We start from the raw sequence: 13,524 nt of genomic DNA on the forward strand, positions 1-13,524 counted from the left end.
GAGAGTAACTGAACTGAGGAGTAACCATAAAAGAAAGTTTAGTGCCTCCCACCTAGGGTGAGCCCCTAGGTGGCTGATAGCAAGCTGCAAATGTGCTTCTTGCCTGAGATGAAGCAAGCAGGAGTGTTATGAATGGAGACACATACGCACCAGTTTCACATGCCATTTTCATTAATCATACTGCAAAGAACAAAAATCATGGAAAACCATTAAAATGACAGATGGCAAGATTAAGTAAGTAGTATTTAGGCTAAAACAGATGTTTGTAAGTAAATGTTTATTTTATTGAATAAAACCTAGATTGTAAGAACCATTCCATGATATTGTAATGGTGCCTGTCCTGGTATTGTACTGGGGCCAAAGTTTAAGCTACAGAGGTTCAGAAACAAATAGGCATCTGTGAGGACCCTGGGAATCCAATGACCTGGGGAGGTGTCCAGAATATGAGAGTTATATGTGTGTATTTAGAAGACATTTTATTTCAAGAATGGGGGAAGAAACTCAGCCACGATTCCCTGACTCAGACTGACTCATCTTAATTCAGATGGAGTCTTTCAATCCCCTAAACAATTTACAAACAGCTCAAAAGGACATAACAATGAAGAACCAAATGAAAATATAAAAACAAGAGAATCAAAGTTTCTTGCCAAGCAACATTTTGGTGCCAAGAAAGAGGAGAGGATTTTAAATGAGTATTAAAGCGTTCAGGGGATTGAATATTTAGAAGAGACAGGGACAGGAGAAGCAAAGACTAGACCAAGAAGTGGGCACACACAGATAAGAAACAGAAGCCATGGAAAGATAGAGGGGCCTGTGAAAGGGAAGGGAAACGGGATGGAAAACTGGCAGGAGATGGCAGGAACACTGGGCCAAGAAGTGGAGACATGGAGATTCTGTTTTGTACCAGAACTGCTTTTCCCCAATTGTAGCCTCAAATGCATTCCAGAGCTAAATTAGTAAATAATATCAGAGGGGAAAAAGCAATTAGAAGAGCAAAAAGATGCTTCAGGATGGAGATTTAAGGTGATATGGAAAAGTTGATGAGACAGAGATTACAGGCTCTCACACCATCAGAGGTGAAATTGGATGAAGGGAGGAGATTGGAGGCTGCTGGGGAGATAAGCTGGAGGTGCATGGGATGTGAGGCAAGGCCTTAGATAAGCAGGGGAGGATCCAGATGAGAGGCCTGGGCAGATTGCCAGGACCCTTCAAGAAGGGGGCTGTCTGATTATGTATGGAGGACTCTGACAAGACTGGACTGGGAGAAGAAGATGTCTAGGGCTGGAGTTTTGAATATGGATCAGCCCAGGCTGATGCACTGGACTGTGAAAGAACTGTGAAGCCTGAAGCATACTAGGGACATGTCACCTCGGTTTCTTCATTTGTAAAATGAGAAAGTTGGACTAGTTGATTTTAAGTATCCCTTCCAGTTCTAATACTCTGTGATTTTGAGGGTCTCAGAATGAAGAGATTAACTGGGAAGCAAGGGAGAAGGTGAGACAGAAATGAGTTTATAGTATCATTTAAATAGCCAAACTGAAGGCTCTAGAAGCCAATGCCTATTAGGGTAACTAACTCCCCCTCAGGTAGATATTTGTCTAAGCTGAAAAGGGACAGTCTATACATTCATAATTTCCATATATCCTTTTGGCAAGGAAATGTGAGATGCCCATTAATAAAGGAGCCACATGTGCTCAGGGGAAAATGAATTATATGTAAAGGACAGTTGTAAGCTGGCCAAGAAGCATCAGGCAGCACTCAAGTGAGCCTCAGATAAAATGAAGAAGAGGCTAGGTTGCAAAGGGAAAAGGCAGTGGGATGGAGGAAAGACTCTGGAGGATGATGGATGGGAGGGACTTGGAGAAGCCTGGCTGGTCAGCATGTCTCAGTTGGACTGCAGAGGTTTCCACTGATCCTAATTATGTTACATAGGTGCCTTTACGGGCTTGATCTGCAGGTCACAGGTGGCTTCAGGACCCAGCTTTGGGAAGGGAGGGGTGATGGAGCTGGGAGGGCAGTAGACTCCATGCAGGCAGAAGGGATGCAAAGGCTCATGCCTAGCTGGAACGCTTTGATACGTAATAGGGGGGTGGAGGTGTTAACATCTACAGTCCCTGCCTGGGGAGCTGAATAAATGTGGGAAGGAAGAAAAGAGGAGCAAGAGAGGAAGAAAGCAAGGATGAAGGAGAGAGGATGAGAGAGAGAAAGAAAGAATACACCAGCCAGGCAACTTTGCAATGCTGGCAAACTTGGATTGGGGCAAGAACTTTATTTGGCTCTTTTTCCCTGTACATGCCTTTCTTTCTTTCTTTCTTTCTTTCTTTCTTTCTTTCTTTCTTTCTTTCTTTCTTTCTTTCTTTCTTTCTTTCTTTCTCTTCCTTCCTTCCTTCCTTCCTTCCTTCCTTCCTTCCTTCCTTCCTTCCTTCCTTCCTCTCTCTCTCTCTCTCTTTCTTTCTTTTTCTTTCTTTCTTTCTTTCTTTTTCTTTTTCTTCTTTCTCTCTCTATTTCTTTCTTTCTTATCTATCTGTCTATCTATATCTATCTATCTATTATTTTTTATGATGTTTATTGATAAAATTTATTATTATTATTATTATTATTATTATTATTATTTGTAATTCCTTTTTAGAAAGATTATCCAAAGTCAGCCCACCCAGTTCCTATTACAGGACTCCTTGCCCAGCATGTATCCAAACTATAAAGGAAATAAGTCGCTGCCCTGTAGTTTCCTGTTCTTACGACTCCCCAGAGCCTTAGTTAAGCCTGCTTGGTGAGCACTTGCTGACACCTACCTGTCTGCACCAGGGGATTCACAGCCCCTGCCCTCAGGAATGATGACCTCTGACTTTCACAGTTTACAGAGCACTTTTACATACCTGTGGAGCAGGGACTGTTGCTCAGGTCACTTACCGCTTAAGTGAGGGCTGGGATCTGGACTCCAGGTTCAGTGCTCTTGGTTTTAGGCTTTTTCTCTTGTATCTTACTGTTTCAAACTGCTTAAACTCTGTCTGGAAAGCTTGAAAAAATCCAAGAGATCACAAGATGGCCTCTTTACCTCCAACCTTGGAGGGCCCAGTGTCCCAGGGCCCGGCCAGGTAGGAAGGAGGTTGGAAGAAGTTACATGGAGAGTGCTCTCAACTATTGCTTATGTTGAAAGAAGAGGCTTGGAAGGGATTGTATTGCATTGCCCATGATAGAATATCACAATTCAGTTAAGGAACCTGCTTTTTAATGGGGTGGTATGTGAACTTCCTGTGTCTGACATCGGTCCTCCTAGAAGACCTCTCCTGACTTCCTGTGCCTCCCTCAGGGCCCCTGTACAGTGCTGACCCTATCATTGTTTACACTCAGTACGTTTTTCTTGTCAGGGACCTTATGTACACAGCATAGGATCATCGCCTTTTAGTTGATGCATTCCTCAAAGACAAATGACTTCTGTTTTTCTGCTTCTACTACCTCCATCTGAACACCTCAGCCTTCCCCTCTCCAGTGGATGCTAATATCCACTTAACTTGATACAGTGTTCAGGCTGAACCTTGTGGGCAAATTTCTCCCCAAATTTAATACGATTCAAGAAATATGTCTTGGAGACCTACCATGCATCAGGTCCTGGTGCTAGAAGCTATACAGGATATAGAGATTAAAGCCCTGTGTATTTCTATCCTAAGAGCTTGCAATGTAATAGGGAGACGGAAATATGGACAAAACTGTCCTTGCCTCCTCCCCCTGGGCTTAAGGTCCTCCAAAGCATGACCCCTGTCTCATTTCTGGTTTCTTGCTTCTTCTGCTCCTATCCTCCCTTCCAGGCATGCTCTACACTTTCCACTTCTTTGTCTTTGTTCATACAGTTCCATCTCTGGAATGTCTTTTCCAGTTCGTTAGCTGTTCCTCATTCCTAGATCCATTAATTTTTCTACAAAATTCCTGTAGTACTCAGTTCCAATGCTGCATTCTCCAACAAACATTTTCTTGATCACCCAACCGGATAAACTATCTTCCTCTTTGGAACCTCTTTGGAACCTCAGATGGACTTCTGTGGGTCCATCTGATTCAGTTTCATGTTACCCTTATTTGTGTTCTGCCTCCCCAAACCCCCACCCCTATTCTAGTATAATCTTCCACAGGAATAGGGTCTTTGAAATTACCATGTACTTTGGGCTTTGAAATTACCATGTACTTTATACATACCCATAAAATTAATAATGCAAAGTAGACTGTAATAAATAGTAAGTACATGTAGGAAGAAACAGTATCATGGGGGTCTTCCCAGAGGAAGCAACCTTCAACTGAGCCTTGTAGAATGGGCCTATCAGAAGCAGTCTGGGTACCTTCCTCTTCCTGAGATAGGCAGCCCTGTCCCCTTCTTGGGAATTCCTGAGAGCAATGGATGTTTGTATTTCCCTGGAGCAAAAGAGAAAAAGACATCTTTGAAATCATTTGGGGCCCAAAAGGGTAGCTTGTTGGTCCAATCCCAGAGAAGCATTTGTCACAATTGTCTGCCTTGAGAGAACACCTGGGCTGTTGGGGGAAATGGAGCCAGTCCAGAGACAGGAGGTGAGCCAAAGGCAACAAAAATGCACCCTTATTTCTTCTTTGTTTTGCTTTTCCCTTTTCTTCCTCCTCCTTTTGTTGCTCTCTTTTATTTCTCTTTTCTCTTCCCTTTCTATATACCTGTCACTTTTTATTTCTGCTTCTCCTCCTCCTGCCCCACCCACATGGTCCCCTTTCTTTGAGGACTGCTGTCTGCCCTCACCCAGCTCTCATCAGCCCTGCTGTTTGACGCCGTCTATGCTGTGGTGACTGCGGTGCAGGAGTTGAACCGGAGCCAGGAGATTGGTGTGAAGCCCCTGTCCTGCGGCTCAGCCCAGATCTGGCAGCATGGCACCAGCCTCATGAACTACCTGCGCATGGTGAGGGGTGGCTGGGGCCCTGTGGGTTTGTGCCCAGCCTGCCAGTGGGAGAATCACTTCAAGGTCACTTGCTTCCAGGTCTACTCAGTTTATCACAGCCTCAAATAAAACAGCAGTCTGTGGCAACCCCATCAGGAGATCAAAGGTCACATTTGTTCCATAATCCCTAAAATCACAGCAATCCATGGCAAGTTTGTTTATAAGATAGTGGCCCTCGAGAGCCTTAGACCATTAAGGACTCCCTGAATTGCAGGCTTGGAACCTGATCCCTTGGTTCACAGGTAGTCCCAGCAAAGTTCTGCATAAATGGGGATGGATGCTGCTGCTATAGACAGTGATCCCTCAGGGAGTTGTAGGCTCAACACTTCTAACTTTATACTGGGTTCCTTATGTTCTCCCAGCCATACCTTTTCCAGTGGGTTGAACATGGATCTCTAGCCCACAAAGAAGCAATCTGTCAGACAAGTCTGGTGCAAAGTGGCTGGGTTTTGCATTTAAGTCAGGTCATTCTGACTTTTTGCAGTCTGGAGGTGGGTAAACCGCTGCCCAAAAAGGACAAATGCTATTAATAGCCAAGGGCCTGGAGGAGGGGCTCAGGGGAATCTGAGATCAAGCTAGAATCTTGGCATTGTGTTGATTTATGCAGCAGCTGTAAGGTCATTGGGTATGGGGCATCCTTCTCCTCCTCCAGCCCCAGTCAATTCTGAATCGGTTCCAGAGACATCAATTTTCTAGTTTCAAGAAAGGTAGGGAGGAGAATGGATCTTGATGGCATCTCCTTTCTTGGGCATGTTATTTAGACATCCTTAAATAACACAGGTGTGGGATGCTTGCTTGGGCCAAGTGGAACACAGGACCTATTTGGTGCTGTAACTCACTCTCTCTTGGACAGGTAGAATTGGAAGGTCTCACTGGCCACATTGAATTCAACAGCAAAGGCCAGAGGTCGAACTATGCCTTGAAAATCTTACAATACACAAGGAATGGTTTTCGGCAGGTAAGCCTAGCTATACTGCCATGGTGGCAGACCTCCTCTTTGTTCTTTTCTCTGTCCTCAGCTCATTTCTCCTTGACACTCAGGATAGCCTCTTTCTCTCAGTTATGCCCAAGGACAACAAGCTGCATCCTGTGCAAACCTACTGGCATGCACTGGCTCCCTCCCTTCCTCACCAGGATCAGCCAGTGTGGGTCAGGGACAGCAGCCCTGGCAAAATACCAAGAAGGAGGCAACCATGCTTTATTAAGGGGAGAGAGGAGGCAGGTGAGTGTCACATAAGAAAGTAATTCCCAAGTATTGTCTACTATTTTGGATCATTGTGCAACCTGAATCTTGCCCTAACCCTGGAACCAGTGTTAGATTCCAGGTTGCTTGCTGGTCAGACACAGATCAGATTCCATAGAGGTGGAGGGAATCTTTCAGTACTGGAATGGACAGCCAGTTCTCTCCTGTAAGCTCTTTTCTTTTTCTGACCAGCCCATGTTCTCCCCTACATCCACCATGCCAATCACACCCCTCCTCCCCTGTCTGCCACCTGTCTTCTCCTGTCAGCTTAGGGGTTTTTGTAGCTCCTTCTAACTCCCAACTCTTTTTCTTATTCTCCCTCATTAACCTTCTCCTTTTTTCCATTTCTCTTACATGAGAGGAAACAGGAATTCTGACGGCTACTCCAGTGCCTCTCTGAAGATCTCCCAATCTCCCATCACCCTAATAATCAACTCTCTATTCTTAGCCTAGCTGTTCTCTAATCTTAAAACAACAACAACAATAACAACAACAACAACAACAACAACAACAAACTGAGAAATAGGAAGTTGTATACTAATCACAGCAAGATGCAGACGTATCGATTGCTTCCTGAATGTCAGGATAGCTAAACAAGGAAACATGGCACTGCATCAGCTTTCATGGGGATTATTAAGAATCATTATTGTCTTCATCATCATCATCATCAGCAGCAGCAGCAGCAGCAGCAGCAGTTTTCATTTAGTAAGTTCTTATCACACGGGTCATATGCCACATTAAGTGTGTCATGTGTATTTTCTCATGTAACCCTACGAAGTAGGTACTTTTTATTAATTTCCACTTATAGCGAGGAAACTGAAGCAGTTGATTGACTTGGGCATGGACAATTAGCAATGGCAGTTGGTTTTGAACCCAAATATTTCTAACTTCGAAGCCCAAGTTCTTGACCATTATGATATGTTAGAATTATCTTGGTAATTTAGAAAAAAATCAGATTAATGTCAGGAGTGATTAGGAAAAATAAAAATAGGAAAAATAAAACAGGGTAAATAAATGAAGCATGTGGAGATAGTTATGATGGAGAAGCAGTAGTTAGGAGAACATGTTCACGCCAAAACCCACACCCACTCCATGGAGAGCCCAGTCCAGGGCTTGGGCCTCACCACTGCTTCTTGAGTGCTCCCCTGGAAGAGTCCACTGCTAGAACCCCTTCCATCAAGCAACACTTATAGGGGTGGAGTTGGCTGGTGGCCCTGATCCCACCCTCCACTTGAAGGACAGCTATTTAAGCTCAAAGTACCTCTTCACCTTAAATGCTTCTCCAACAGCTGCCACTCAGGCTGGCTTTTTCCCAGTTGCTGGGCCACAGGATTGAATCATTGAGAAACACCATCACTGGCTACAAGTACCCGTCCCTCAGCCCCCATTCCAGCCCAGTAAGGTCTTCTGCTCTGAGAGATTCAAAACAGTAGCCATTGCTCCTTCTTCATCAGCATACATTCATGGTACAGGGTAGGGGGAGCTCAAACCTAGGTATGCATAAGAATAACCAGTGGCGCTTGTCTTAAAATTCATATTCCCAGGCTCCACAATCCTCAATTAGTAAAACTAGGTGCATTCCAGGAATCTGCATGTTCTTAATTGCCACTAGATAGATGATTATAACATGGGTGGTCCACAGATTGCACTTTAACAGGTAATGCCCTAGTAGAAGAATGTTAGTCGACTGCAGCCTCTATGCATAGAATTCCTTCTTGACCTCCCTGCATCCCACCCCCATATTTTTGAACTAATGTTGAATAGAATCTGCTGCAGAGTAACCATTAAAGAGGATAGTGCTTTTGACCTTCAGCTACCCTAAGAAACACATATTCCTGATTGGATTCATAAAGTAGATTACAATAATCTTCTTTGTTACCCATGTTTCTTCAACAAATCTGTTGACTCTCCTGCTACTTTCCTATCTGGCTCAGGTTCTGTAAAGACCAATGAAAACTTTGCAAGATGTGTATGGACATGGATGTAGCTTTACAGCACTGGTCTCCAGATCCCATTCCAATCACCAGCCCAATCTTTGCCTCCTGACAGATATCCTTCCCCTGCTGATTATGAGAATGAGAAAGTGTTCGAGACATAATAATTGGTTGTGGTTCTCTTCCACGGTGGGAGGAATGTCAGTATTTTTGCTCTAATATTCTCTTAGTTTCATTCAAGATGATGCTATAAGGGGAAGGGAGAGTGATCAGGAGCAGGAGAAATGACATCTCTTGAATACCTGTTATGTGCCAGACACCACATGGGCGCTTTGCACAGATCATGTCTGATCTGAAGAGTAGCCCTTCAAGATAGGTAAATCTCCATTTCACAAATGAGGAAACTGAAGCTTAAGGAGGAGAAGCTTGGCCCAAGTTCACTATTAGCAAGGACTTCAGGCAGAGCTGAAATTCATGCTCAGTTTGTCCAACTCCAAAGCCTGCGTTCTTGGATCTTTTACTTTTGGCCTTTCTACATTTTCCTAGAATCCCTAAACCCCCAAATCAAAACATTTTACTCAGTTCTGTTGCTCTGCTGCCACCTGCTACAAACCAGGAAGGCTCCTGACTCCCAATGATCTGCTGGGCTGGGCTTCCTCTAATAATGGCGTCTTCTCATTTTGATTTGGATTTGTTTTTTGTCTCCTTGTCTGGATGAGTGACTATTAAAATCTGGTTTTAATTATTTAGAAAGCATCATGCAGGGAGGGACCCAGTGGGTTGTAATTGGTAAAACATCTGAACCAAATACCATATTCCCTGCCAGTAATTGATTAAGGGATAATTACCATTTAAAAAATAGTCTTTCAGAATCCAGAATTGTTTTTTACCATTTAAAAAATTACTATTTGATGCTGTTTAGAGAGGGTTTTCCATCTTAGGATTCGGTGGAGATTTCACTGAAGCCTTTTGGAGGGAAGGTATTTCCTACAGCGTCCTAGAAGTGACATTTCTGAACTTGATTATCTCCTGATTGCTTATTTCTGGGTGTAGAAGTCAATATTCTTGGTTCCAGTTTCTCTAGCTTCATTCCCCATTTATTGCTTGTGTGAGATCTCCGGTCTCCATCCTTAGTCTCCCTTTCCATCCCCCAGATGATTTACTGGGTCATATTGGAACAGGATAATCTCCGTCCCCGATTTGGGAGAAATCATATTTGAAAGAGGCAAGAAAAAAAAAGAAGCACATCATTAGAACTTTTAATTTCCTTCACTTAACTTAGTCTAAAGAGCAGAGATTCTGCGCAGGCCCAAGTGACTTTGTTAGGGCTATAATAGGTTGAGTACACCTTTCATCTGAAGATCTGAAATGGCTTAACTGGCTCTAATTAAGCTTTTGGGAGAGGGAAGGCTGAGAAAGGGTTTGACATCCTTAGCTAAAGATACAGATCTCAACTTTTCCATTGGCTTACTGTATATCACCATGGGGATACCTCAACTAACTTTCTCTGTGCAATAAGATGGTAACCTTTAAACATTTGGCCTGACTAAACCTAATGACTTTTGAAACTAGATTTGCATGCCACTCTCTTTTGCTTACTTGTGTTTAGATGGAAAACTGGCTATACTGACATAATTAGAATAGCTAACATTTATTGGGTATGACCAAATGATGACTGTGCTGAGTAGTGTGTAGTGGTATTTAAAATTTCTTATCTTTTTATCAACCATGCGTAAAAGCTATTCTCTTCATCTTGCAGGTAAAGAAACTGAAACAGAAAGAGATAAAGTAATGTGTCCACATCCACACAGCTAGTTAGTTCCAGACTTACAAACTGAATCTGGGTCTAGCTGTATTCAAAGTTCATGGTCTCTCCACTCTGCAGTGTGGCCCTAGCACATACTGGAGGAAACCACTGAGTCCTCTAGTCTAATCTTCCGACCCACTACAAGAATGTTCTCCACAGTTTCCCTGACAGAAACAGCCACTCGACTTCTCCTTTAGTCTTTTCTGGGCCAGGGAATTTACTACCTCCCAAAGGATACATTTCAAAGTCTTCTACACACTGGGTCGAAATCTTCCTCCTAATCCTCTCATGAATCAACCCAGAATACCCTGCTTTCAGTTTTTACCAGCTCTTCAAATATTTAAAAATGGTTCAATTTCAATTCATTCATTGCTTCTTAAAATTTAACATGAAAATTTTGAGTACCTGCCTTGCGTCAAGAGCTAGGAATGCAAGACAAATGAGTTATGGTCCCTTCAAGAGCTCATAATCTTTTAGGAAAGGCGAAAAATGCAGCCAGCAGTTACTGTACCGTGCTCAGCTTGTTCTGCCTCTAATTTTTTTCTTCCCCAAAGCTGTTCCCAATTCAACACAGCCTTCAACTCTCTCACCACTTATGCTTTTGGGTTTGTCTAGGCCTCTATTAAAATATGAGGCCCAAATTGAGGACCGTGCTGTTGATGGGGCTAAATGGCATGGAGCTGAGAGTACTATCACCTTCTTCACTCCTAACACTAAATTTTTATTTAATATAAAAACTTTTTACTTTTTTATTTTTTAATTTTTAAAAATATTAATTTATTCTGAACTCTGGGCCTTGGAGTTACTTAATTTCTCCACTCGCTCTCCTCCCCAATATGCTGGGTCATTTCCCTTGAATTTTTCATAGAAACCATCCCTGAGCCACCTTTTCCTTGCACTTCTGATCCATTTAACTGTGTTCCTGTGGAGATGTAGAGACTGACAGGGCTGGCCAAGTGGGCCAGTAAAAAGCATTAAGAACTGGTAGCCATATTTTGTTTTTCGAACTTGACAACTCAGCTTTCCAAGGGGCTGGTTTTCTAGAATGGCTTGAGTGTAGCTCTAACCAGAGGCAAGAGGATGAAAGAGATGGCTTTGTGAGCCACTCTTACAAAACCAAGAACTAAAGGAACCAGTGTCCATTAGAAGTTTCAGGAAATCCAGATCCAATTTCTTGAGGTTTCTGCAGGTTCCACCAGTTGCTGGAAAGACAGGCTCCCTCTCTTTAAGTTCCTCTCTTGACATCTTCCCTGACAGAAGTCTTTATATAGTCATGTCTGCCCTCTTTCCAGGGAAGTCTGGGACTATGCAGTGTTTGCAGCAGCAGAGTTTGATTTGGCAGCACTCCTGAGTAGCATAAAGGTAGCTACTTTTCTTATCATGGTCCTCTGTTTCTGGGGATACCAGGAAGGATCTGTTGCTTTGATAGCAATTTTAGCAGACCCGCTGGTGGGATCCCCTCCTGTTCCCACCTCCAGACACCCTCCCCAACTTCAAAATATAACAAAGAACAACAGAAAACCCTAAAAACATCTTGTCGGATTAGAGATTGTGCTGCCATTGCCTACATGAGGCATTGGGGAAAAGTGAGAAGGGTGTCATCCACTGTTTGGAGAAGTCCAACCTGGCATCTGTGCCATCTTTTCAGCCCCTCCTATTATGAGCCTCTGTGACAGCTCAGGTCTCTTCTGCACTAAGGAGAACAGCCATTAAGTCTCAGACAGATTGCCAGTGGGGAGGCGGCTCTGAAAGTGCCATGATTGCTACTGTCCAATACATTTTCAGTTTGAGGAAGGAGTTTACCATAAATATGCAGACCCTTTGATGCTGCCTTTGCAAGACCTGGCTTAGAGCACTGGTTGTAGAGGTGGGGGTTATTGATTGCTGGAAATCAGGAGCCTCAAGTGCTGTCTCCCAGGGTGGGGGACAGACCTGACAAGAGTAGGCAGCCTGGAAAGACTGCTTGGTTGGCCATTCCCCCTGAGAGCCATTGGAGTGACTGCTTTTGATGAGAAAATTCTGAGGCAAAAGATTCTCTGGTGGAAGGAGGGGAGAAAGGGATGGGTGGTTTGGGAGGGAGTTTTGAAGGTTATTGAGATGTCACTTATTTATTCCTTTTAATTAAGGAACTGGAGGAGGGGAATTGACATGAGGATTAAATTGTTGGCAATTTCTCATAGACTATCATAAATTCTTAGAGTTAGAGGAGACCTGAAAGGTCATCTAGTCCAACTTTCCCACCAGAGATGGCAGATTGGAGTGTATCGTTAACATGCTTAAAACTCCACAGTGGTTCCTTGTTTACTTTCAGGGCGAAATGGCAGCTCCACCACAAGGCTGTTATGTGCTAGGTCTAATCTTAAGCCTCCTCACATGCCATGCCCCCTCAGACACTCTTCCCAAGTGACACTAAATATATCTACTTTGGACCCACCAGGGGGTCTCATGCCCCATGCCTGTGCCCCAATGCACAGGTCTCCGTGTGCACCCCCATTTCTCACCAGAATACTTCTGCTCATACATCAGAATTGAACTCAGAGAACCTCTTCTTAGGAAGTCTTCAGATATTCTGTTTCTGTGTTCCCTGCCTGCTTCTGCTGTAGTATCCTCATACTGTCATTCTGTGGCTGGGGACTCCTTGAGGACAGACCCAGAAATGCCCAACTAAGCGTAGGGCTCAGTACAGGCCTGGAGAAAGGGTGTACCAGCATTTGCAGAGCCTAGTACTGGGGCCCAACGAGTATACAGAGAACACACTGGACGAGCCATTCTGGCCCTAATGAGCTCACATTCAGCAGGAACACCAGAGCCCTGGACACCAGGACTTTGTCATGAAAATTCTCTAAAGCCACTGCTCCCCAATTTGTTTGGGGAGATTTCACATGACAAGCCTCCCCACTGATGATAGGAATTTGAAAATTCCAGTGGAAAACCCCTCAAATTATTGGTTCATTTCTCCCTTTCAACTTTCTTTCCTTTCTCTAAGAGCAATATCCTTTTAGTTAATTAAAAATCTTTTAAGTACCTCATCCTGTGAGAGCGTCTGGCTTACCTGGCCACCCACAGGACAACAGCCATGGAGCAGATGAGCTGGCTTTGGAAGGGTGTAACATGAGGTCTTTCTCCCAGGCACACATATGTCTGATTCTTTCTCCCGAAGCACAGGGATTTCCTGCTTATTGATTTCGATGAAAAATTTACTAACTACAGAGCATATTTACACATCGGCCTGCAAACAAGTTAGAGCTACTTAAATTTTCCAACAGGTCTGCTTCGGGGCAGAGGAGCAGGGTTTAAAGTGCTGCATTTTAAATATATTTCTTGTGATATGTCCGACGCATCCTGTCTGAGCTCAGCCTGGGGAAGTGTACCAGTTCTTGGTGACTCCTTTCTGCACCTCTTCAGGCAGCTAATGCCTGGGAGAGCTGGAAGAGGCTGAGCTGCTAATTTAGTCTCTTGAAGCACCCTGTATCAGTCAGCTCTGAAGAGTCTTGGAGCAGGCCACAGGGCAAAGGTGGATAGTGTAGGCAGACACGCCAAGGGAAGAGGAAAATCCAGGGAGGTGAGAGGGGCTGTGTGCACTGGTAGGCA

The 13,524-nt window shown here is 43.9% G+C and overlaps 1 protein-coding gene across 21 annotated transcripts in view; it reads left to right on the plus strand.

Annotated features, from left to right (window-relative positions):
- Nucleotides 1–13,524, plus strand: part of GRIK4 (glutamate ionotropic receptor kainate type subunit 4) — a 444,032-nt gene that overhangs the window by 324,569 nt on the left and 105,939 nt on the right. For 12 of the 21 annotated variants that reach the window (XM_036221747.1, XM_036221742.1, XM_036221744.1 and 9 more), the window contains 3 exons: nucleotides 4,758–4,910; nucleotides 5,803–5,907; nucleotides 6,010–6,171. The exons of 4 other annotated variants lie outside the window; for them this stretch is intronic. In XM_036221747.1, the coding sequence (XP_036077640.1) occupies nucleotides 4,758–4,910; nucleotides 5,803–5,907; nucleotides 6,010–6,171 (420 nt within the window). The remainder of the gene's footprint in view (nucleotides 1–4,757; nucleotides 4,911–5,802; nucleotides 5,908–6,009; nucleotides 6,172–13,524) is intronic. 5 more of the 21 variants (XR_004951076.1, XM_036221752.1, XM_036221750.1 and 2 more) reach the window with 1 other exon arrangement.

Source organism: Rousettus aegyptiacus, unplaced genomic scaffold (genome assembly GCF_014176215.1).
Source record: "Rousettus aegyptiacus isolate mRouAeg1 unplaced genomic scaffold, mRouAeg1.p scaffold_m13_p_5, whole genome shotgun sequence".
Classification (NCBI taxonomy): Eukaryota; Metazoa; Chordata; class Mammalia; order Chiroptera; family Pteropodidae; genus Rousettus; species Rousettus aegyptiacus.